This window comes from Cupressus sempervirens, chromosome 1 (genome assembly GCF_028749045.1).
Source record: "Cupressus sempervirens isolate cs-2001-9-10 chromosome 1, ASM2874904v1, whole genome shotgun sequence".
NCBI lineage: Eukaryota > Viridiplantae > Streptophyta > Pinopsida > Cupressales > Cupressaceae > Cupressus > Cupressus sempervirens.
The window spans coordinates 389,876,232-389,903,363 of NC_143118.1; the positions used below are offsets into that span (position 1 = coordinate 389,876,232).

Consider the following 27,132-nt stretch of genomic DNA (forward strand, 5'->3'; position numbering starts at 1 on the left):
AATTATAGAAGTTGCTAGAGCTATGATATTTGATCAAAATCTAAAATATTATCTTTGGGCAGAAGCCTCTTATACTGCTGTCTCTATTCGAAATAAAAGTTGCCACTCCTACCTTAGAGATAAAACTCATGAAGAAGTCTTTACTAAGGTTAAACTCAATATAAGTCATCTTAGGATTTTTGGGTGCCCTGTATATATCCATGCTCCAAAAGAAAAGAGAACTAAGTTAAAATCCTCCGGGAGGAAAGGCATTTTCGTAGGGTATATTGAAACATCTAAAGCATATAGGATTTTCATACCTGGTAAGAAAAATATTGAACTTAGTAAGGATGTAAATTTTGAAGAAGATCTAGCATTCAAAAGAGCTCTAAGTTCTAAAGAACCCTCTTCTTTACCTAGTTCTGAAAAAAATATCGAGTCTGAGACCTAGAGGGAGATCATGGAAGAGATTGAAGATGAAATTCAAAACCTTAATCTTGGAGAAACTCAAAATTCAAAAAAAAGACGACTTTGGGCCCTTAAAAAAGTCGAGGAAGCACAAGACTTTTTTGCACCTTCTAGAACAATCAGAGAAAGCAAAAGACCCAAAGATTTTCTAGTTATACAACAAACATGAATGATTTGTCTAAATCAAAACCAATCAATACCTCCAATGCTATTAAACATACAATTTGGAAAGAAGCTATGACAGAGGATTACCAATCGATTATGAAGAATGATGTTTGGGAAATTGTTCCTAGACCGAAAGGAAACTTTGTTGTTTCTTCCAAGTGCATATTTAAAATAAAGCATGCTACTGACAGTAGGATTGAAAAATATAAAGCCAAATTTGTAGGTAGAGGATTCTCTTAGAAAGAAGGGATTGATTATGAAGAAACTTTTGCTCTTGTTGCCAGATACATCTCTGTAAGAGCAGTCCTAGCCATTGCAACATCGAAGGGATGGAAAGTACATCAAATGGATGTAAAAACGACATTTCTAAATGGAAAGATTACAAAAAAAGTATATTTGTAGCAACTTGAAGGATTTGAAACTCATGATCCTAATGTTTTTGTTTGCAGGCTCAAGAAAGCTCTGTATGGGCTTAAGCAGACTCTAAGGGCGTGCTATGAAAGAATTGATAAGTATCTCACTGGCTTAGGATTCTCCAAAAATGAAGCCGATCTTAATTTATATTATAAAAGGGATAAAGATGATATGGTAATTTTGATACTGTATGTTGATGATTTACTAATAATAGGTTATGATCATCTCATAGATCAATGCAAGAAAGATCTAATTAGAGAATTTGAGATAAAAGACTTGGGACTCCTCCATTACTCCCTAGGAATGGAAGTACGACAGAATTTTGACAACATTATACTTAATCAATGAAAGTATACATTAGATATTTTGAAGAGATTTGGAATGTGGAATTGCAAGTCTATGTCTTCTCCAATGGAGACTAATTTACATAAACTTAAAGAAGCATTAGCAGAATCACCTTCCATAGATTCTACTCTCTACAGACAGATGATTGGGTCCCTTATGTGCTGGGTAAATACAAGACCTGATATTTTCTATGCTGTTAATGCTTTAAATTAGTTTATGTGTCTTAATCTTGGGCTCAAATATGAGAAAGCTGACTCAGATTTACATGGATTCACTAACTTAGATTGGGGGAAGTGTTAAAGATAGAAAAAGTACTTTATGATGTTGTTTCAGTTGAGGATCAACAATGATATTTTGGATATGCAGAGAACAGTCTTCAGTAGCACAATGCTCTACAGAAGCCGACTACATTGCAACAACGATGGCCTCTCGAGAAGCAGTTTGGCTGAAGAAGTTACTTGTGGGATTATTTGGTGAAGCCATGAATCCTATGATTATTCATTGTGATAATCAGAGTTCCATCAAGCTTTCGGTGAATCTAGTTTTTCATGACAGGTCCAAGCATATCAAAATTCCTTACCATTATGTAAGAGATATGGTAGATAGGAATACTGTAAAATTAGAATACATTTGCACTGCAGATTAGACAATGGACATTCTCACCAAACGTCTCTCTCGAGTGAAGATAGATCACTTTAGGAAAAGACTTGGTATGGTTGAATTGTAATTCATTTGTATTCTTTAAATTATTAATAAAATAATTTTATTTGTTAGGCTATTGACTGTTATGGGCTCCACCATCTGTATTCATTATTTAAGAGGTGACGATCTCTGAGGTAATGAATACTTGTATTAAAGACATTATGAGAGATGATGATCCCTCAGATAATGTATTGAACAATATAGAACTACTGTTAGATCTAGGTGAGTTCAAGATCATTTGTGACATAAGCATTTACATGTCTATTAATCACAACTTGGATAAAGGAAGAATTTATTCTTCACACTTTATCCTGCATTCTGGTAGATCTTAACTCAAGATCAAATTGTAATATAGGTTGCCAGTTCCTATGAATTACAACTTGGATAAATGAAGAACTTAATAGTTCTTCAGATTTTATCCTATGTATTGCATTACATGCAATACTGACATCACTAGTATAAAGTGATAAGTCATATCACAAGATGGTTATATGACTGAGTTCATATGTTACATGATACCATTTTTCTCAGAAGATTCAGATAGATATAGAGTATCAATCTATGCTTATTCATCGTAATTGATGATGCTAGAAATATTATCTCTTATATGATTATCAAATTAAGAGGGAGTGTTAAATATTAACCATGATAATTGTACTAGTCTGAGAAGTGCAGACCGCACCTTAATCTTCACCTATTATATCATAGATGACATATATATACACTAGACTTGGTATTAGAATGGGTGGCGATCCTTGGCAAAAATTATATTGTGTACTAACTGTAACAAATGGTTATGTTAGTTAAACATTGTATTATTTCCTTCTAGGCGCTGATTTCTACAAGTGGTATTTGGACCAACCTAGAGAAGGTCATGTCCCTTTAACAGACATGCCCTTTGGTCTTGATATAAAGGGTAGGTTTTATTGTAGATTGAGAGCACACGATAAACACAAGTCTGCTCTCTCAAGCAATAATACCTATACGAATATATTGCAGATATAAATAAAATTCAGATGAAAGTTAAAGGTGATATCTCCTCCTTATTTCTAAATATTAAGATCATATTCAGCAATCAAAGGATATTATAGAAGTTTGAGTTTTAGTACAGAATTTGCAGAAACTTTACAGCTATTGGAGAGCGTTAATTCTTCAGTGTTGCAACCATTTGAGGTGGTGAAATATCCATTGAATTTGGCATTCGGGAGAGCTTCATTCTGGAATTCTATTTGTGCCTAAATTGTAGAATACATTTATTGGTGGTTGTTACAGTGTCGTGAACAGTGATGTGAACAATGCTGTGAACAGTGCCGTGAACAGTTCCATGCTACAGTACTTGGCTTGATTATGATTGCAATTCCATCTCCTTCATTGGGCAATTTGTATATTAGGTTCTACAATCAATTTGCATCATTTAAGTTGGCCATTTGGCATTGTAAATGTGGCTGTCATAAGTAGTTGTAGATGCACATTTTATATCAGATTTATAATGTCATTTCTACTCAGTTTTTCTTTTGGGGGTTGCAAAGCCAAGAGCCTTGGAATATTATGTTAAGCATTGAATTAGAAAATATGTCACTAAAGGAGTGTTAAGTTGCAGGTCTATATATTTGATGTAATGTGCATATTTATATCTTCCATGATTGACATAGTAGTATGCATGCCAAGTGTTTGACAAAATGCCAATTGGCTGTAAGTACACATTTTTCATTTAGAATTCATCTATATGCATTTGAAAAGCCAAAAGAGAATTGGATATGCATTTAGTTCTTTTCTTAGATATGGTAGTAATCAATTATAGGCTTTTAGATTTCCTTTGATATCATTTCAAGCAAGCATAATCAGTCTGAAACTCAGAAACAACAAGCATAGAGATCATATTTGCAGTGTTTGACAATTTTCCTTGACCTACAAATCGACAAGTTGAGGTTTGAATCAAGAAGGGATATTATAGTTGTATCAGAGCTTGCTTGCAAAGTGTTTGACAAAATGTCAAACAATTGAATTTGAGAAGGATTTGGTGTTTTACAAAGTTATAACTGGTTGGGGTTATTACAATGTCAAACCATTGAAATATGAAAGAAATTGATGCTTGATGTCAATTGTCGCTAGATCGGACAAGCTTTTTGCCAACCTCTATTGATGAAGCTTAAGTTTTTCCATACTCTTTTGCAAAGCATTCATTTTTACGCTAACTTCCTCATTACTCTACTGACTTCTAGAACTGCCAGTCCTATGTCTATCCATAGCTGGAGAAATTAAAGTGCTAATCACCTTCCTTCTCTCTTACGTGTACATGAGACATCAATTTTTCTTCACAATGCTTGAATATGTTATTGATCAATTTACATGCTTCAATAGAAGGAACTATGTGGATATATAAGTATACTCTATTAAAAGTATTATGTCCTTTTAGGATTATTACAATGGGAATGCGCATGCATTCATGTACACGACCTAGAGCTCACTGCTCAAAATGAAAGGTTTACTGACTAGGGAAGGCTCACTGCCTTATAACATATTTGGATTACATCCACAGATTATGAACTGTATAAAAACATCTTCATTATGCTTGGATTAGTTCTATAGAAGCACAAATACGACTTTATTTTTCACACTTGTTCATTGCCTTCAAAAGATGTATACTTGCAGCTTACACACATCTCTCTCATAACCACACCTTAAACACACACGAATACAAAATTATTACATTTATTTATGCATGACATCAATCTTGAAAGAATCAATAAGGTTGGCTCAACACTTTCTACCCAATTTATAAGAAAAATCATACTTAAATGTAATATTAAATGTGGACCAATCAATGTCAGCTTAGACATAGAACAGACCATAATCTTCATCCTTGAACATGAGTTTCTTCCAAGAATTATGCCTCGAACATCCACCACATGCTTCAATCATTTGGTCAGCCAAGAATATGAAGAACACCAATATACCAACAAAAATCATCAATTACGAGCACAACGATTAATGTGGATGAGCAACACAAAAACATACGATCCAGAAACATCCACAAGCATCATGAATAACCACAAAAACACCCACACCAACACAAATTCTGAAGTAACTAAAATCTTCATACTGAACCTCAGGAACACTAGTAATAATCACTGTCAACCTTGAAAAATCACTTGCAGGCCTCTAAATCATGAACCATTTAAATTGATGGCACACATCAATTTCCCAAACATGCTACCAGATGTGCGAATAGTACAGTGCAGATCAAATTACTGTCACTGTATCACATCTAAACAACTAAAAAACTAGTCACAACATAGATGCATATAACTCACTTAAATCATCATGCGAATCTCTGAATTGAACAGAATCGACTACAGACAATCCCCTTGTAATCTCTTAAAATGCACAAACTTTGATCCTCAGCGTACTTCTTATGCCGAACAAATGAACTCATCAAACTTCATTGCAACACTGTCACAAACAGAGGAATATGGTGACATCAATGACAACACCTCTCAAATATGTGGCAACAAATCTTTCAAGTACATAGTTGCACATTCTTCCAACAAGAGCAGTTAGATATCATCGAAGGGAAAATTAGGAAAGAAAGATGGTACGCAAAGGATTTAGCAATGAAATTTCATCCTTTTCAATTTATTTTAGAGCATATAGTATGTCAAAAAGTGAAGGGAAATGGCCATAGATGACTAAATTGATGGTCGGGTTTAAATGAAGTTTGATTTGATGCTTGATATGATGACACTATTGTTTCACAATAATTATAAAAAATACACCTGGTTAGGCAACTGGCAAAGCAAGTTTCTTTGGGGCTACTAATCTTGACACCACATCAGATAACACACAAAAAAATATTCCTGTTTCACATGTCTAAAGTGATATGTCACTCATAACTTATGGCTAAGCCTAGACCATAAGCTTTCTAGAGAGATGTAGAAATCTTTGAGGAAATTGATTCTCACTTCTTATGATGAATCTAATAAATGTATGGCTTGTGCTTGGATGTTTAAGCTAGACACATACCTCTGCCTTAGATTGAAAGATGATAAATGACAAAAGTCTGAAACTAGTTAATACTTCCCCTCTTGAAATCGTTCTTTCAAAGAATAATCTTAATATGACTTTCTTCCAAATCTGCTCACATATGCTTTATGAACGTACTTATCTATGCTTTAAATCTGTTCACATATGCATTACAAATCTGCTTAAATATTTCTTATAATTCATTATTCTATTCACATAAGTCTCACACTCATTCTTTCACACATCTTCTTTAAATGAGTTCCTTATGTATTCTTCATTCTACCACTCTTGAATCTCTTTGAGTGTTCTCTTGAGTTGCATAAAATGTAATAACTAATAGGCTTTAAATTGCAAAGTTTTAATAGATGCAGTATTAATAAATTATAGTTATTTATACATTTTTTTCATAGGTAATTCAAAAGTTTGTGTTTGTCTTCATTTGAATTCATTCTAGTTCTAGATGTGATTTAAATTTTTTGTGTTTAATCGAAAGTTGCTAGGGATCCTTAGTCGCATTAATATTCTTTGTAGTAGAGAGCTATAATATTTTAAAATCTCTCATCATGAGAACAAAAATTCAGGTTTCAATTTCAGTTAGTTTTCATTGCATACTCGTTGAGATCCTTAGGTTCTAGGTTGAAAACATAAGGGAATTCATCATTTCGTATACTGTTCTGAAAAGGTAGCTTGCCCTAATATGTTGAAATACTGTTTTCCTGTAAATGTTCTGGAATTTAAACACTATAATTAGCTTCAGTTAATTGGACTGTGACATCCAGGTTGTGGCAGTAACTTTTGATACCATTTCTGAAATTTCTTCCCTTATTGCAGTATTGACATATCGACATGAGATGGGTATGAATTATAACTTTGTCCTTCCAGATCTAATTGTTGGCTCCTGCCTCCAGGTATCTCAAGTATTCTTTTGGACAGAAAGTTAATTTGTTTGTTATTCTAGTACTTTTGAAAAATACCATCTTTGGTTGTGCTTATATAGACTGATTTGATTTGAATGAGTGGAATCCAGACTCCTGCAGATGTTGATAGATTGAAGAACATTGGCGTTGGGACAATATTTTGTCTGCAACAAGACCCAGATCTTGAGTATCCTTAAAATATTTCTTCGGAACTCTAGTAGCATTGCTAGTTTTATATTTGAAATGCTTTTATGAAACATATTTAATCCTGCAACTATTATTGTCTTCATTCTCTGTGAACAAAAAAGATGCAGAGAAATTGAGCTATGCATTAACTTTTAATGGTTCTTGCATATACTTGTATTCCTTTTGGCTAGAAAATATGCAAATATTATTTTCTTAATAGCTGTCAAAAATGTGTTTCTTTTCATTGAACTTTTCTTCCTTCTAATCATTGAGTTGTTATGAGTTTCTTAATGATGAAAGTGGTCACAGGCTTGGTCATGTGTCCCTCAAAACTTAGTTCTCATCATTTGTATGATCTAGGATTCCAAGTTTTTTGTCTTTATTACATTATGATGTCGCTATGTTTTCTCCCAAAATCTAGAAACATTGGGATTCTTCCTCTATGGAAACTCTTCAATTTTCTAGCCTAGGTTGATGGATGAGTAAAATTCAACACTTGAGTTCTGTCCAGGGTATCCCAGCTTAAGGTGAGAGAGGGTAATCATACAGGGAGCTAATATCCACGCATAAACTATATGGTAAAAGGAGCTATGTCCCATCCCAGCAAGACCGGTTGTACCACGCTGGGGAATAGAACTAATGAAAGGTGGCATATGGGGATAAAAAATTCCCCTGAGAATGCACCCTGGCTATGTGGGGTTCTATTCTATTTTAATGCATGTAAGACCTGTGTATATTATAGTTTACAGAATAGGTTCATCACAATAGGAAATTCTATGAAAAACTAAAAGGAAAAGATCTTAACCTATTCTATCAAAGGCACTTTAATAATGACAGAATCCTAATCTATGATAAAAGTAATATGTACTGCAATAATAGCTTTGGGAGGTAAGATGTGATTTACCTTCCTATAATTTTCTTGAAAGTTGCTTGTTCTATATCTTAGATCTCCTTAATATGCTCAAACATTTATTTCGCAAAAAACAATATAATTTTCTTAGCATGAAAGTCCAACATGTACCATCTTGTATTGGAGTCGTACATCATGTGTGGTTTAAAATGAGTCCATCTTAATGTTGCCTTCGATATATATGATATAACATGAGACTTTAAAGATGAGGATGTTTTACTTTTCTTTTATGACTTGTAGAAGAATAATTCTGAACATAATTTTTAAGAGGGAAAAATTATGGTAAAAAAAGATTGAATTATTTGAATAAGTGAGCCAATACTAAAAATGATTTAACAGGGAAAGTGAACAGTACAAATGCTGGGAAATGCATAGTAAATAAATAAACAGGCTTGTGGTTTCATTATTTTAATGAGTCCAAAAAGCTTTTCATCTTCACTTGTGAATAGGTATTGGCTATTTAACAAAATATTTAACTCGTTTTGTATGTAATTTGATACTATTAAGGAACATTTCATGATTGATGAGATTGATATGCTAGTCCAATATAAATGCCATTAGCTCTTTTTTTCCTTATTTTCTCTTTTTGAAAAATGAAGCCAATCTAAACAACATGATTGCAAAACATCATTGGAATCTGATTTATTTTGTCTAAAATATTTTGATACATTTTCTTGAGAATTTTAAAAAACATCAACTTGGCTTGTGTGAAAGATTGAAAATAGTATAGAGGTTGATATTTATGCTTGCTATGTATAGAGGTTCCATACTTGCATCCTTGACAACTTGAAAAGTTACTTTGGGGTTGATATAGGTGCAATACAACGACGCGCTGATGATTACAATGAGCTTCAACACATACGAGCTGAAATAAGGTAAGATTCTTTATCTTATCTTGTGAACTGAAATATATAATTTTGAAAGGAAAAATCCATCTGGCATTATTTTCACATTGTTTCTGTAATCTGATCCATATTTTCTCCTTGAGAAACACTATCCATTTTATTTTTTAAATCTGTACTGGTGTCAAATGTGAGTGGTTTTAATAATTATGTGAGTTATAGTTTTGTTTCATGTGTTCAGTTTTCTTCTTGAGAGTTTTGCACTAGTCTAATTTCCCCTTCTTTGACTTTGGTGTTTGCGGAAATGTCATTAACCTATTTATTCTTTTAGGCTAATTTGGAGAATTAAATAAGAGAGTATTTTTAATTAATTAAATGTAGTTGCTTTATGTTGATTTGTCTGCCTTTATTTAATCAATTTTTTTAAGTGACTAAGTTAAAAATAAAAATATGATAATGTCATTTTATGAGCTAAAATAATTATTTTAATAGGGGTGAATTATAAATTACGACTTTTCAAAATTTCAAGGGAAGGCTTAAAATAGGAATGGAGGAGCTCACTTTCGCATCTTGAATGTTGTTTTTCATTAATTGCAATTTTTGGATTGCAAGTTCAACAACAATTCCTAGAATGAAAACCCTAGAGGTATGTGGTTTCAGAGATGAAAGATCAGGATTCAGAATTAAGTTTAAATAGCAAAGCTTAAACAAGGAAACAAGAACAATATACCTAATTTAATGATGAGGAATAAGCTGGCGTAGGCTTCATAACACCCTCATGCTGCTATCTAATTGACATTATAGAACTGATTGCTAACTGGGAGCACACTAAAAATTGCTGATAATTGAAATGTGTCAACGTTTGGGGATGTTTGTATGAAACCACTTACTTAGTTGGGGGATTTTTGTCCTTGAAACTAGCAACTCCAATTAGGTGGTTGTCCTCAAGAAGCTTTGGAAGAAAAACTGTTGAGGTTTAATCTCTTCAACGTGCCCTCAACCTCCTTTATTTAGCTTTGCAGAGGAAAATATTCAATTATAGAATATCGTAAATTTTTTACATCACAAAGAAATTTGGTAGGGTTAATAATATTTCTCATGTGCATAGTAACTTAAGCCTAGGAATCTAACTCAAAACACATTGGAGTACCTTTTTCAATGAGCTATTACACTAAGTTGTTCTTTTTCTATTTTCAACATTAGACATTTTCATGAATTAAATAATAACTCGATAGCATACCCAAGTTGTAGAAAGTATCAAGATGACCTAATTATGCAACTGCGATCATCCCATAGTGAAATTGTAGTCAAAGGATTGTGTACTGAAGCAACTGGATAACTTGCTAAAAGCGACCTTCTACTCCAAGAAGATTGGAGAGCACCCAAAAGGCCATAAATTGGTTATGAAAGCATCAAGAGGATTCATATAACCATTTGAACTCATCACCTATCAATTACATCTTTGCAAGATACAATATGAGCCCTACAAGAACTTTGGAGTTCTTCCTAACTCATCAAGTAGTTTATGGAAAATTTCTTAAGCTGGGCTATATGCTCAAAATTAATTTTTCTATAATTGGGGACATGACAGGTTTTCTGTGCAAAGTTCTGGGATTAAATTAAACAAGATACAACAATCAACATCTACTCCTAGTTAGCATGCAGAGTGCACAAATATGTACAGTAGAAAGAAATAAAAGTAAAAAGATTTTAATAATGTTCATGAATGTTGAGATACATTAACATAGCTTAGAAGTCTATTGTACAAATAATATAAGTAATTGAAGTGACCACAACATAACCTAACAAAGAAAACAATAAAAGAATGATTATGAAGACATGAAATTATTAAGAGAAAGCAAGTGCTATAGGAACATGTATTATGAAGATAAGTAAATGAATACCAAAGATAAAGAAAAAAAATGGGACATTAGTTTACTTTAAGTACCAGTGGGAGTAACTGCAGGACTGTCGATGCATGAGCATCAACATGTGATTTAGTGATTATTATTTCTTATAAAATTTCTGAAAGTCATTTTTGTTGTTTTTTATTTTCTGTCGTTACTTTTTACAGTCAATGATGCTTCTCCTTGACAGGGACTTCGATGCATTTGATTTGCGTATGAAGCTTCCAACTGTTGTTGGCAAACTACTGACAGCTGTAAAACGTGGTGATGGAATAACATATGTACATTGCACTGCTGGACTTGGCAGAGCTCCTGCTGTTGCGGTGAGTCTGCAATATGTTTGTTGAATTCTAACAGAGCTTAGAATGAAATGTTAAATTTAAAACAATGTTTGAAGCAATACTCTTATTGATTCCAAATAATTCAAGTCAACATTTTTCGTGCACCATTTAGTCAATAAAATTAAATAAGTTTAATATTATCAACTTCGTAGCGCTTGTAGTCATTTTGAAAAGTCATAAATGTTCTTAAAACCATTGTTTGGTAGTAGATAAGTACTTGTGACAGATGCTACTGTCTCAATTTGGGAAAAAATATGAAAGGAATGGATCTGGTCAGGATAATATTGCTGAGAGGAATATATATAGGAAGCAAATCCTGCTTTGCAGCATTTTTGTTTCTTTTGAGAATCTTGGTTTTGACAAATTGAAAGGAAGAGAGAAATTATTATAATGCCTGTAAGTGACCAAAGTTGGCCTATGGCTCTCAATAATTGCATACAGTTATACTATCATGGGGAAGGCCAAATAAAAAAAATCATATAAAAGAGTTCCAGTATCAATAAAAGAAGGTTATTTACTTTCTGCGTGCAGTGGTTATGTCATGGTCTTGAGTGGCCTCAGAGAACACAAGTAGAGGGCATTTAGGATTCATTTTTTAGGTTGTTGAAACTTATAGGCACAAAAGTAGCCTCTTTTTGCATCATCTCATAACTTTAACTACATAGTCAGAATTGGCATTGTGCTTTATTCTATTTTTCTTTTGATATAATCATAGAAACAATTTGAGAGTTAGCTTCAAAATTTTTTTTTTTTGAATGCATTGAGTTCAGAAGCAGGGCACACGATATGATGTTTTGGAGATAATTATTAAATTAATTTTTAAAAATCGCTAGTTCATACTATTCTTCAAATTATAAAAGGTAAAGGATTACAGCTTACGGCATCAGATAAACTTATAGCAACCCCTATTTCCACCATACCATAAGTCCTAATCAGCAAAAATGCCCATGAAAAAGCAAAATGGAGTGTACATAAATACATAACTATTGCCTAGATATTCCAAATTATCAACAAAAGACCATAAATAGAAAAAAAACCTATGTACCCCAGGGACGCATCCTCGCTCGAAAAGCCCACATTTCTAAGATAGGGACATCCCTGGGACGAGGGGACAAGTATGGGACGTCCCCCTGCCATCCCCAACGTACCAAAATCCACAGGAGACGTCTCTGGTACTTGGGGACGTCTGGGAAATAAAAAGGGGATGATCAACAGTCCTTGGTATGGAAAGGGAACTTCCACACCTCCCTCGACTGTGTTGGGGATGGCCGACTGTTCCCTTCTACCATCATGAATGATTTTGCAAAGGGTCCTTTCAATAAAAAAAAACCTCTTCTCCAATTTGTCACACCTATGCCAAAAGATAAAAAGAATGTAGGAGGGACTAGGGTGTGGGATTGCCATGTTTGTCTTGATGATTTTAGGGGCAGCTATACAACAGTGAAGTCACACTTTTTAGGTATTGCATGCCATGGAGTCAAAGCTTGTCCTAACTTAACTGATGAATAGATTAGAATGCCAAAGATTGCACTTAGAGGTTGAAATTTGGGAGGGGGGGGGGGGGGGTGAAATATGATAGTGACATCACCGTCTAGTCAATCACAGTCATTGAAGCATATGTCATCCACCATTGGTCCTAGTGGCAGCCCTATTGAGTCCAGAGGGAAGAGGAAGATGAGTAGTGGTGAGAAGGGCTCAGTGGAAAGTTTGTTTAATGCACAGGCAAAGGAAAAGTGTGAGGCATCCATTGATAGATTCTTTGTTGCTAATGGTATTCCATATTATGCAGCCCGTTCCACTTATTTTAAACAAATGGTTACAGATATATTGAATATGAATCCCTCATTTGTACCCCCTAGTGAGCACAAGCTATGAACCACCATCGTAGATGAAAAGTACATTAGGGTTTCTTTGTTGTTTGAGGATATGAAATGTACTTGGGTTAGGACATGCTGCCCTATTGTGATGGATGGGTGGACCAATGTTAGACATCGACTACTCATCAATATTGTCACATCTCTTGCTGGCTTTTATTTTTTGAAAGCCATAGATTGCTCAGGAAAGAAGGATGCATAATTCCAACTCACCGTTTTGAGAGATGCCATAGAGGAGGCTGGGTCGGCTAGTGTAGTATAGGCTGTCACAGATTTTCCATGTGTGTGCAAATTAGTTGGTTTGATGGTTGAGGGTGCTTATAGGCTCATCTTCCTTGTGTTCATACATTGAAGGACACAAGGAAGATTGAATGTGTGAAATAGGCGGTGTTAGAAGTTGGAGAAGAGCAAATGTTTATATGCAAATACCAGACTTCACTTGCTCTATTCAGGTACTTCTCTAAGGAGTTCCTCAAACCAGCCGGGACAAGGCATGTTAATTTTAATTATAGTTTACTTTTAGTTTGATTTAAGTTTATTTTTATTTATAATTGTTACAAACTTACATGTGATGTGTTTAATCATTAATGTTTAACTTTATTTTAATTTATAATAGTCTCTATAGGTATTGCACATACTTCATCTTGATGGAGAGGATGATTGAGGTGTATGAGGCCCTCCAATTGATGGTGGTGAATCTAGAGTGGGGACGATGGTCTAATTCTACGTCCTCTGAAAGAAAAGTGATGAACAAAGGATCCTTGATGAGAGCTGGTGGTCCATAATGATGTAGGATGCTGATTTTTAAATTAAATGTTAGTCTTTTGCTTGCTGATTTTCATACTAACGTAAAAAATTCAAATTTCTAATTTTGATTTAAAATTCTTGCAGATATATTATCTCTGTCATATCATCCATTGTAGATGTCATTAGATATGCTGATACTGATGCTCTTAGTTTGGGAGAGATAAATGAGACTTTTGACAGTATGTTGGGGAAGATGAAGAGAATTGTTGCAGCAAAAGATCCTACATTTGGGTTTTATGAGGAGCATATTAGGCCTATTCTAACATAGAGGTGGAACATAATGAATACCGTGCTTCCTATGGCAACCTTTGCTCTAAATTCCAAATGGTATGCAAAGTTGGGTGGAAGGGGCCTCCCGTATAATGATCCTGAGGTATTGGATGGCTTCACAAAAGCCATTGATATGATGTATTCAGCTCAAGGGGCCTCTACTCTTCGTGCACAGTTCCTTCACCAACCTTCGTGGCCCAAACTTGGGTAAGCCACAAGCAAGGTTGGATAGAGTTGTTTTGGCACAGAGAGATCTTATTGGATGGTGGATCTAGCATGGGAGAGATACACTTGAGTTAAAAGAACTTGCTACTCGCCTCCTTGCATAGGTTGCTAGTTCCTCAGCCGCAAAGAGGAATTGGTCGACATATTCATTTATTTGCTTCGTTAGGAGGAACAGACTTACCTCTAAACGAGCGGAGAAGCTAGTGGCAGTGCATCATGCTCTTTGACTTGCAGAGCGTTAGACTCCAAAGTATAGGCAAACTCCAACTTTGCTGTGGGATGTTGAGCTTGAGGATGTGGCACAGATAGATGAAGATGAGACAACACTGGGATTGGTTGGGGTTCCATTAGATGAGACTATGCTTCTTGTGGAGCATGATAGTGAGGACTTTGATTTTGATATCATGGTGGCAGAGGTAGAATAGGAAAACAACATTCAAATGGCACGTAATGAAGCTTAATCGGATTGAGAAGTAAGGGAAACATTATGAGTTATTAGAGATGGCAGAATAACATTGTTGATGCTCTTCAACAACTTGTAGCTAATATGCAACAATTAGCCCCTGTTAACAAGAGAGCTCTGAGCCATCAAGTGGAGGTAGTAGTGTTGCTGGATCACCCTGAGCTGTTAGGGCTCCCACACGAAACATTGATAGACCTTTAATGTAGAGGAAGAGAGAGCATCACCAATGACACCAAATTTACTACCAGACAATGTTTTGGCAATGTATGATGAATGAGATTTGTTTTTTGATCCTATTAAACAAAATATGTCCTTTGTTCAATATTTAAATCAAAAAAAGGGAGTCCGATAAACAACAACAGGATAGGAGACCTAGAGCACCAAACAAAGGCTTAAAACATGCTATGAACAAACTCTCTCCCTACTTTTGATGGCAGCAGTAAGACATTTGTGAGAGCTTGGATTCACAAGCTAGACACGTACCTAACACTTAAACCTATGTTAGAGACAAAAGCCATCAGGTTTGCTATGATGCACTTGGAGAGGGTGGCATATGATTGGTGGCATCATGGGTTGGTTACCTAGGATCATGGTCTCATTACGCCCTATGAGACTTTCAGCTCTAAGCTGATTACTAGCTTTGATAGGAGGGACATAGAGGTCTATTATAGGGTTTTGGTACAGCTACGACAGGGTGGATTTCTAGATGATTTCTTTGACGAGTTTCAACAAATCTCGGTGATGGTTTCAGACATGACAGAACAACGTAAGGTATTGCTGTTCATCGAGGGTTTATAGGATAGATATAGAGGTTTGGTTAAGGTACTTAAACCAAACACTTTGGATGATGCTATTAAGATCGCACACGATCTAGAGTCACCCTCTTCGATAATACAACCTCCTAAGAAGATGTACAAGGGGACCACTTCACTCCAAAAGAACAAAAACCAGCATAAGACTACACATCCTAGGATGGACTTTGAGACACAAAATGAACTCAGGGGGAAGAAGCTATGCTTCACTTGCAGAGAGCCATGGACACCCGATCATAAATGCCTTGGCAAAGGCAAGATACATTATGTAGAGGTACTTTCAGAGGAGGAGAATGAGTAGCAGGAGGGTAGCGATGTTGACGGCAGTGATGAGGAGAACGAGGATCGACCACCTAGAGGGAGGAAGATGGAAGGTACCTAGGGGCAACCTCCTATCATAGCATCACTTTCTAGTGATCCCACAGGACACCCCTTTGTTTGAAAGGAATTGTTAAGAGGATAGCATATTATATGTCTCTTGGATACAGGTGCATCGCATAACTTCATAAGCTCACGATGGGTTACCAAGAGGAAGTTATAGATTTGACGACATACCTGAGTTTGAGGTTAGGGTGGCAGGAGGTGAGAGATTGAGGTGCACAGGGAAGGTGTCAGGACTTCTAATTCATTTTGATGATTTCCTTCTTGAGGCAGATTTTTATGTGGTGGATTCAGATGGACTAGATGCCATGTTGGGGAGATAGTGGTTAGAGACCATAGGCAGATATACAGTTGATCACGAGAAGATGCAATTGGAGTTCTTACAAGATGGCCGATAGGTGATCTTTAAGGCTATGCCAGAGGGTGAACCTAGGTTGATTTCAGCCTACAGGATGGAGGCCATTATGAGGCATGATGACATGGAGTGGGCAGCACACTGTTTTATTTCCTATAAGGCTGCCTTAGAGTTAGGACAACAGTTTCATATTGACATTCAGCTAGTGCTTGATAAGCATCAGAGTTTTTTTGAGGACATACCTCCAGGTATTCCCCTAGATAGAGGGTTTGAACATATCATAGAGTTGGAGGAGGGCGCCAAACCCGTCATTACGACACCGTATCGTCATCCCAAGCATTATAAGGAGGAGATAGAAAAGATGATTAAGGAGCTTCTAGACATGGGACACATCAGGCTTAGCTCCAGTCCCTTTGCTTCTTCAGTTTTATTGGTGAAGAAGAATGACACTCTACGCATGTGTATTGATTACTGTGCTCTCAACAAGAGAACCATCAAGAACAGGTACCCAATCCCTCACAATGATGAGCTACTGGATGAGTTACATGGGGCAGTTTACTTCCCAAAGATAGATCTCTGACCGGGGTACTATCAAATACAGGTTTGTGAGAAGGATACGCATAATACAACCTTTCGATGTCACTATGGTCACTACGAGTTCTTGGTGATGCCATTTGGGCTCACTAATGCACCAGCTACATTTCAATCCTGCATGAACCACATTTTTAGGAAGCAGTTGCAGAAGAGTGTATTAGTATTTTTTGATGACACATTGATTTTCAGCAGAACTTGTGAGGAGCACTTGCAACATCTAGATGTGGTACTCAGTATCATGGAGGAGCACTCGTTATTTGCCAAGGAATCCAAGTGTGAGTTCGGGTTGACTGAGATTCTTTACCTTGGTCACGTGATTGGTGCAGATGGGATGAAGGTGCATCAAGAAAAGATTCACAGAATCCTAGATTGGCCATCATCGAGAAATGTATCAGAATTGAGAGATTTCATGGGTCTTTACTCTTACTACAAGAGGTTCGCTAGAGGTTTCTCTCAGATAGTGACTCCCCTCATCGATCTCACATGGAGAGGGGCTTTTAGATGGACAGTTTGAGGCAGAGGAGACCTTTGATAGGCTCAAGTGGGTGATGAGCACTACTGAATTTCTCTCGATTGTTTAATTTGAGTGTGATGCTTCAAGGAGTGGTATTGGCGCGGTGCTCATGTAGGATAGGCATCCGATTGCTTATGAGAGCAGGAAGCTTAAGGATGGCGATAGACTGTACTCCACTTATGATAAGGAGATGTTGGCTATTATGCATGCTCTAGCCAAGTTTAGATAGTATCCAATGGGGGGTAAATTCATAGTTAGGACATATCACAATAGTTTGCGCTACTTCCTAAAACAAAAGGATCTTAATAAGAGACAAGAAAAGTGGGTCAGCAAGATTTAGGCCAATGATTTTGACATTGAGTACGTCAAAGGTAAGAACAATGTAATTGCTGATGCACTTTCTAGGAGGCCTTGACTAGTGGAATGTTGTGCTACGTCTCAGATTTCAGCAGATTGGAAGTCTCAGTTGTTGGTTGAGTATTCTAAGAATACTCAAGCTTGTCAAATTAAGGATGGACAACTTCAGGATAGCAGGTATAAGGTAATAGATGATGTGATTTTCTATTAGGATCATATTTACCTCGTACTAGGATCTAAACTCAAAAGTAAGATTATGGAAACTCTACATGATGCACTATCAATAGGTCACCCAGGATTCTTCAAAACCTATAGACAGGTTAAGGAAGGATTATCATGGAAGGGCCTCAAGGACGATGTCCTCCAGCATATCAAGGAGTGTCAGACTTGTCAGCAGAATAAGTCAAAGCATGAGTTTTCGGTCAGGTTATTACAGCCTCTCCCCATTTCGGTGTAGAAATGGGAGAGTATTTTCATGGATTTTATTACAGGGTTGCCTAGGGTGTAGGGTAGGGACTCCATTTTTGTGTTGGTGGATAGGTTATCGAAGCTCACTCACTTCTTCGCCATAGCAGTAGATTGGTCAGCTTCTCAGGTAGTTGAGTTGTTCTTTCAGGAGGTTTTTTGCTTACATGGTCTTCCTCGCACTATTATGAGCGACAAGAATAGCAAGTTCCTTAGCACTTTTTGGCAGGAACTGTTCAGATTGACAAGCACGAAGTCGACACCAACACGAGTTATCACCCCCAGATGAACGAACAGACGAAGATAGTTAACAAATGGGTGGAAGATTATCTCCGGAGGTATGTAGTAGGATAGCAGAGAGCCTGGGTTAAGTGGTCGTACCTAGGAGAGTATTGTTACAACTCCTCCTACCACATGTCCATTCAAATGTCTCCATTTCGTCTCTTTGTGGCAGCGAGCCCCTGTCATTCGTAGATCTGGATTTGCAGGACAGTAGGGCACCTCTAGCAGGGGACTGGATATAGGATCAGCAGGATATTCTTAGATCTTTACGGGAGAACATTCTACAGGCCTAGAATCAGCAAAAGATATATGCTAGTCACCGTCAGACCGAGCGGAGTTTTGAGTTGGGTGACGTCATTTATCTTCGTCTCCAACCATGTAGGCAGAGTTCCTTGAAGAATAGTGGGTCTCAAAAGCTTCAGCTTAGATTTTTTGGTCCATATCGCATTACTAGGAGGGTTGGTGAGGTCGCCTATGAGTTATCTCATGCGAAGGTTGGTGGATGAAAATTTTAGAGCCCCATTAAATAGCAACAACTTGCTTTATGTCAGCTATTATTTTTTTGTAACATGTGTCTATTGGATCTAAAAGATAAATCAGAGTATAGAGACAGAGCATAAAACAGAGTATAAGTTGTAGTAGATTATTGCAGCAACAATGATATTATTAATCATAAAAAGTAGATTACAAAAGAAGCCAAAAGCTGATAGAAATAGAACCCTACAAATATCTCCTATATTTGTTATTATATTGATAATACATCTATTTGGAAAACTTCTAAAATCCTAGTCAAACATGTCATAAAAGACAATTAAACCATGATATAAGTTTTGAATAGATATACTTAAGACTTAGCAACTATGCTGAAGTCTAGACTTTTTCACTACCATATCATTAAACACTAAAACTCATGCAACATGAATTGAGGAAAGGATTACTGAAGTACATTTTTCATCTTCTTTTCTTCTGAGCATGAGCTATGGACCTAAACATAATTTTATTGCCAATTGAAACATCGTAGACCCTTTCTCCCAACACTTCTTGAGAGAAATGAAGAAATTGTCACAACGACACCCATATCTTTGAAAGCTATGCATACTAGCAAGATTGGAAAATGATTTAGGCTTATACAAGCTATAATAGCTGAAATCAAAAGAAAATTATCCTCTAGCCAAATAGGAGGTACCAAGATTTTGTCAAGCCACTCTGTAATTAGACAAAAATCTTTAGTTCTCTTTGGAGCTAGATTGGTAATAACATTAAAATCTTCAATTCTCTTTGGAGCAAATTAGTTGTGATCATTTACATATATGAGAGTAGTGGTGCTATGTTATGTGAACAAAGTACAGTCCAAAGATAAATCAGACTACCTCATAACAATTACTTAAGGGAAGTCAAGACAGTTTATAAAGTTACACTAATTTGGAGATAGTGAAAGCAAGAAGTAGCGAGTTAACAGAGAGAGTAGACTACCTCCACACATGCATGTAATCCCATTTTCTGTTTCCGTTTTCGCTCATTTCACTTTTCTCATCCACCCGCACAACATGATTGTACGAAAAGCCTTACGTGTAATTGCATCCAAAAGGTCTGATTTTGATTAAAAGTCACTTTTTGAAAAGTAAAAGAGATGTCATTTTCATCTTCCATGTAGTTTGACCTCACCTTTTCACCAAAGATGACTATAAACCTCATTATCCCTCTTCCATTTTGCATTTTCATCTCTCCATATGCATTTGCGCCTTCGTGAGCAAATACATGTTTTCGTATCTTTTCATGCTTTGCACCTCATCCTCCATTTGCACTTGCATGTAAAAGTGCATCCACCATCCGCATTTGAATCTCATCTCACCTTTCATCTCCCATTACATGTTGCACTTACATGTACTCATTTTCCATGCAATAAATGTCTTGGAGACCCTAAGTCACATTTGAAAATCAACAATCTTCATTCACACGCATTCTCATTTCGTTCCACCTTCACCCATTTTCCACCTACATAACACTTCATTCTGCATTCTGTTTATTTCATCTTCATTCACTGCATATGCATGATGATTTCTTTTTGAGATCATTTCATCAGATCTACAAAGTCTCCAATCTGTTTGTGAACCTTTTTTGCTGATTGCAAATCAACTTGTATGGCCATTCCTTCTCATGATGTGTTTATGTTTTGGGATTTTTGTGCTGCAGTGTAAATGCAAGAGATGCCCTCATTATCAAATTCCAAAGGAAAGATGAAATATCAATATGATAAAGAGTTGGATCATGCAACTCCATCATCAATTGCATCTGTTCTTGATAATGTAATGGACATAGTGATTGGTCATGTGGACATGGCTGATTTTCTGTGAAGAATTTAAAATCTTGTTGGTCACAAGATGAAGTGCATCAAAAGAAGTTGCAGTCACTTGGTGTTTGCACTTCCTATGGCAGCCATGGAACCTGATTTTGTTCTTGGATGTGCACAAACTTTTATTCCAAAATCAAAGACTATCAAGGACGTTGACGGCAAGGTTGTCATTAGTCTTGATCCAGAGGTCATTAAGCAGATCCTTAAAGTACCACATAAAGCAGAGTGTGCAGATTTAACCAAGGAATCATCTTTGGCATGTTGGAATGGGTAGAAAGGTGATTATCGGAAGTAAGTCAACCAATTCTGGTTAGACAATAAAAGGAACAATTTCTCAAGATGGCTAAAGAGTGTTCATCGGTCCAACTTTAAACAAGAGTACAAGGATCTCATCATTCTTCTCAGCAGAGTTTGTGGTCTCAAAGATTCTACTAATTTCGGGTCATGGATGTATAAGTTCTATTGGGTGGATATTTTGCAACCGACAGTTTTGTGTAAAAATCCAATTGCAAAATAAGATGACCAGCCATAGCGTCTGAGACAGAGTCTCTCCTACCTTAAAGAGAATGCTCCCCCTTCTCACCATTCCTTGGATCAACTCAAGGTAAGGAAGAAGTTGAGAGATTTTATAAAATGGTGTTACCAATATCCTTTCTTCTTATCTTTCAAGAAAAGAAATAACCACTTACTCATGGAGTGAATAATAGGTAGGGTGAATCTTTAACTACACTTCTATCAAGAGCTGGAAACATTGATACCGATAAACCTTCACTAACTCAAAGGCTATTTGAAAATGTACCGGTTTGGGTCTAAGTTCGGTCGTACTTCTATATGGAAAAGCTTTACAATTAGGGCACAAAGACTCCGAAAAGTAGGAATAACTTAACTATTTTGCGAATTAAGAAAGAATTATAAGCTGCACACAAAGCTTCTAGCTATACACTTCCACAATTGCTCCTGGTCAAAGCTCTGGCTCCAATTGCTTTTTAACTCTTTTATATTCAATTCGGAAGATACAATTACCAATAACACAAGATAACATGAATCAAAGATAACTCAGATGAATTATAGAGAAAGCTTATGAGTCATACAAGTAACAATTGCACTTAATCAAAGTTAAGTCTCAAATGCTCCTTTGTATTCACTTTCTCTTAGAATAGTGCTACACAAACAAAGTTTTGTTGGCACAATTTTCCAGAGCTCTCTTGCGTAAAGATAATGAATGATTTTACAATGAAGGGGCACTCCTTTATATAGGCATAGGAGTTGAGAAAAAGGTAGAGGAAAAAGTGGGAGCAACTCAACCAATTTTGACCTAGTCTAACTAAAAGAGAAAATATAGGGTTACATGTAACTGCATATGCAACCCACATTACATCCTTTTACATACATGTTACTCGCATTACATGTAATTACACTTTTTTATATAATGCATCTTGTTAAATCTATAAAAATGAAATAAAAACAAAAACAACAATCTTAAAGATTGTTTTTCAGTGCCTTGAATTTGATGATGATATCTTGTATTGTGGGAAAATTAGCAATTGCCATGGTCTTGGATATGGCTTCGATCCTCACTACATCTGGATATGCTGATTGCACAACTTTGGATATGCATATGCTGATTGTAGCAAATTCCAATGTTGTGCAATTAGCGTATGTAGATGCAGTGAGGATCGAAGCCATGTCAAAGACCATTGCAATTGCTTATCTTCCCACAGTTCGTGATATCATCGCCAAATTCAAGGCATTGAAAAACAATCTCTAAGATTGTTGTTTTTGTTTTTATTTCATGTTTGTAGGTTTAAGAGGATGCATTACATGAAAATGTGTAATTACATGTAATGCAATATGTAAAAGGATGTAATGTGCGTTGCATGTAGCCCTATATTTTCTTTTGTAGTTAGACTAGGTCAAAGTTGGTTGAGTTGCTCCCACTTTTTCTTCCACCTTTTTCTCAATTCCTGTGCCTATATAATGTAGTGCCCGCTCATTGTAAAACCATCGTGATCTTTACGCAAGAGAGCTCTGGATAAGTTGTGCCAGCAGAACTTTGTTTGAGTAGCACTATTTTGAAAGAAAGTGAATACAAAGGAGCATTTGAGACTTAACTTTGATTAAGCGAGATTGTTACTTGTGTGAGTTATAAACTTTGTCTATAATTCATCTGAGTTATCTTTGATTCATGTTATCTTGTGTTTTGGGTACTTGTATCTTGTGAATTGAATATAAAAGAGTTACGAAGCAATTGGAGCTAGAGCTTTTGACCAAGAGTAATTGTGGAAATATATAGCTAGACGCTTTGTTTGTAGCTTATACTTCTTTCTTAATTCGCAAAATAGTTAAGTTATTCTTACTTTTAGGAGTCTTTGTGCGCTAATTTTAAAGCTTTTCCATATAGAAGTACGACTGAACTTAGAGCCAAATTGGTACATTTTCAGATAGACTTTGAGTTGGTGAAGGTTTATCGGTATCAATGTTTCCAGCTCTTTATAGAAGTTTAGTTAGAAATTCACCTTGCCCATTACTCACTCCATGAGTAAGTGGATTCTTTCTTGAAAGATAAGAAGAAAGGATATTGGTAACACCCATTTTATAAAATCTCTTGACTTCTTGCTTACCTTGAGTTGATCCAAAGAATGGTGAGAATGGGGAGCCTTCCCTTTAAGGTAGAAGAGACTCTGTCTCACATGTTGTGGCTGGTCATCCTATTTTGCGACTAGATTTTTACCCAAAACTGTTTGTTGGAAAATATCCACCCAACAAGACATTCACTAAGTTTTGTAGACATCTTGATAATGTTCCAACTATATTAGGAATAGTGGGGTTATGGTTCATTTGGGTTGCAATTTTCAAAACTCCACATTTTTTTGGAGGGGGAAGGGGGATTATCCTCATGGAGTTATGGTTATTTGAGGTTGATCAAAGGGGAATATTATAGAAGTTCTATGTCTTGAAGGGTGTAGGGATGGCTTAAAGATGGAAGCTAGTGCTTCAAAGTTCTTAGGGTTTTATATTGATGGCTTGATGTTAATTGACATAGAAGAGTTCTTAGATTCATAAATATTAGCTTGTTTAAGCTTCAGTATTTTCATTAAGGGATTCCTATGTTTATGAAAAAGGATTTTAATAGTATCATCCCTAGAGTTAGTATCACAAATCTATTTTAGACAAAATTATTTATACCCTATACTACTTATGGTTGTCATCTATTTTGAGGAGGTGAGTATATCTTGAGAAGCTTATTTTTAGACAGCTTAGGGATCTAATGTTAGTTTGTAGTTATCCTTAGAGTCTAATCAAAGATTTCTCTTGAGTGAGGGAGATTTGTTTTGTAAGCAAGCATTCAATTGTCAACATAGTGGTGCTAGCTTTTTAATTTATTTTTTGTGCATTTATTTTGTAAACATTTTAAATAGCAGCTCTTGGAATTTAGTTTATCATTGTTTATTATCATTTTTTAAAGAAAATTTAGTAATGGCCATCTTGTGTTGTAATTGATGTTGAGGTGTTATATTATATTTTATGATTTCAGTAGTTCCAGGGAATTACGAATTTTTTATTATCATAGTAAGTGTTAGGTTGGTCATTGTAGCTTTGAATGCAGCTATATTGTTTAGCTTATAACATTTTCATCTTGCGTTTTCAGTAGATACAGAAAATCTGCTTTTTCTATCATTGATTTGAGGCTTCGTATTTTGGGTTGCAATGAAATGCATTTTGTAGCTTTGTATGTGATTCCCTCTTGTCTGGTTTATTGATTTGTTCAAACTAAATCCATTCTTTAGAGAGACTTGTACTGCTCAGTATTATCTTCTAGTTGAACGATCTAGGAGAAGTGTTTGGCATAGGCTTTATTTTAGGTTGTTTGTATTGCATGCTTAAATACAAACCTTTGGTTTTGCTTCAATTTTTTGCCATAGATAATTTTTCTTACATGGAGCCTCCCCATTTAAGAAGAATGTTTTTATTTTAAATTTTCTTCTAACTGTTTTGCGCTAAAAGACGTGAATTTAAATGCCAACACTATTCAAACTTATGATTCAACAATTGTATTGTAGAAATTTGTTTCTAGATGCTACTTGTGTTGGTAAATACAATTATATAAAAAGAAAACAACAATACATTTGACAGGGTTATTCAAATAGCGTATTGATCCACTTTTGAAAAATTAACTAGAATATACATGAAATAAATACTTCATTATAATCTCATCAAGATGACAGGTTTAGATAAGAATATTTCAGAGCAATTTAAACTCTCATTTTAGCTATTCTATTTCATGTTTTTGGATCAAGAGTAGGACTTTGTTATAAGCCTTAAGAATAATCATAGATGGCCTTCTATTTATGGTTTATGGCCAAGTTTTTGATATTGGTCATAACCATATATATTTCTATTTCAAATAAATCTATTTCCACAGAATATGTTGAAGTGTGAGGAGGCTAATGCCTACGGTTGCATCACCTAAAGAACCATACCTTGTATGGTTCTTAACAAGAATTCAGCCATAACAAATTTAGCACATGTCTGGAAGATCAAACAAATTAAACAGTTATAATATTGAGCATTTCAAAAACATAATGCCTCTTTCTTTGTTGTTGCATATGCCGGTTTCACAGTATTTGTGCTTCACAAAAATAATTAAATGTATCATATGTGAGTTTGAATATCCCTCTTTGTTTTATTGGCCACATAATGAATATTCATTTGAATTCTTTTTTGATTTGTTTTTTTTCAATTGTAGTTGGCATACATGTTTTGGGTTCGAGGTTATAAATTGAAGGATTCAAACAAATTGTTACAGGTATTCTTTATAACTTTCTAGGGAGCATCCCTTTTACATATACATTTATACAGTCTTACATTTCTTAATTGTAAATGGCAGGATAACATTTCTACCATTACATTATAAATTATGATCTGTTAGAAGCTAAAAGAAGTTCTTAAATTCAATTATTTACATTCAACAGATTTAAAATGAAAATATAAGGGATACGTTTTTAAAGATTGCATGTTACTGAATCGGCCATATTAAATGCAATGTTAGCTATGCTAAACATTTATCAAGGGTTACAACATTTATCAAGGGTTACAAATTGCCCAATAGCTTATTGTTCAATTATCAAATTAACATGTTTATACCCTAAACCAATAGTGAGATGTAGTCAAATGCTTAGTTGCATTAGTAGAACCTTCAATAATATTGCTTAATAGATATTTGATATTCATTGATTGAAGTAAGTATTGCCTTGTGAGGTTTGAGTTTTTTATTTAATATTGAGAATAATTTAGCATTTGAAAGTTGTAAAGGCTTTAGTTATTCCACTAAATTAACGTTAATAATGCTTTTAGTTCACTTGTACATTCTTTCATAAGCTATTATAGTCTATTGCACATGATTGGGAAACATTGTGGTTATATTCTTGTAAAATATAAACAATGTGATTGAAAGGGTATATTTGTGTGAACTCATGAAGAAGACTTAAATAGCTAGTGAGTGTTTTTGCAGACTTATGATCAGGGTTAGCCTAGGACACATCCCCGACCTAATTTCCCCCGTCCTAGTACTAAGGACATTTCAGGTGCCATGATCTAGAATAGATTCTTTTCAAACTTTCCCATGCAATACTTGCTGCTTCAAACAGAATTATTCTAAGTTCTTTTTTACCTCTCTGACTTTAGATGACCTGACTATGATGCAGAGATGGCTGAGCAGCATTATGCTTTGTTTTTCTGTATTTTAATTTTCATATTGAACATGAAACTACATGGCAGCACTTAGCCTTGGCCATTTTGGTTTTATATATTAAACTTATTTACATATTTTTTGTTATCAGATGCAAATATGACATTCCGAATTTTGAATGCATATTGTGTTTTGAAACAATGAAATGTTGTAAACTTGAAATGGCATGCTTTATTCATATTTTCATATGAATGTTATGTATATTTACAAATTTCCCTATATTTTAAAATTTCCGTATATTTTATATAGCCATCTCCTTTGTCATCCCCAACCTTGGCAAAAATTGCTATCTCATCCCTTGTCATCCCTATCTTGTATACTCAAGGTAACACTTCTTATAATTAGATTCCTAATTTGAAGCATATTACGAAATCTATATGCAAAGATTGTGTTTTTGTTTTCTCATAAGAAATGCTTGATCCAAAACCTAAT

General features: G+C 35.3%; 1 protein-coding gene across 5 annotated transcripts in view; it reads left to right on the top strand.

Annotated features, from left to right (window-relative positions):
* SEX4 (dual specificity protein phosphatase (DsPTP1) family protein) overlaps window positions 1-27,132 on the top strand; it is a 182,971-nt gene that overhangs the window by 69,916 nt on the left and 85,923 nt on the right. For all 5 annotated transcript variants that reach the window (XM_089826615.1, XM_089826635.1, XM_089826624.1 and 2 more), the window contains 5 exons: window positions 6,928-7,004; window positions 7,124-7,200; window positions 8,904-8,984; window positions 11,049-11,181; window positions 25,699-25,758. In XM_089826615.1, coding sequence (XP_089682741.1) covers window positions 6,928-7,004; window positions 7,124-7,200; window positions 8,904-8,984; window positions 11,049-11,181; window positions 25,699-25,758 — 428 coding nt within the window. The remainder of the gene's footprint in view (window positions 1-6,927; window positions 7,005-7,123; window positions 7,201-8,903; window positions 8,985-11,048; window positions 11,182-25,698; window positions 25,759-27,132) is intronic.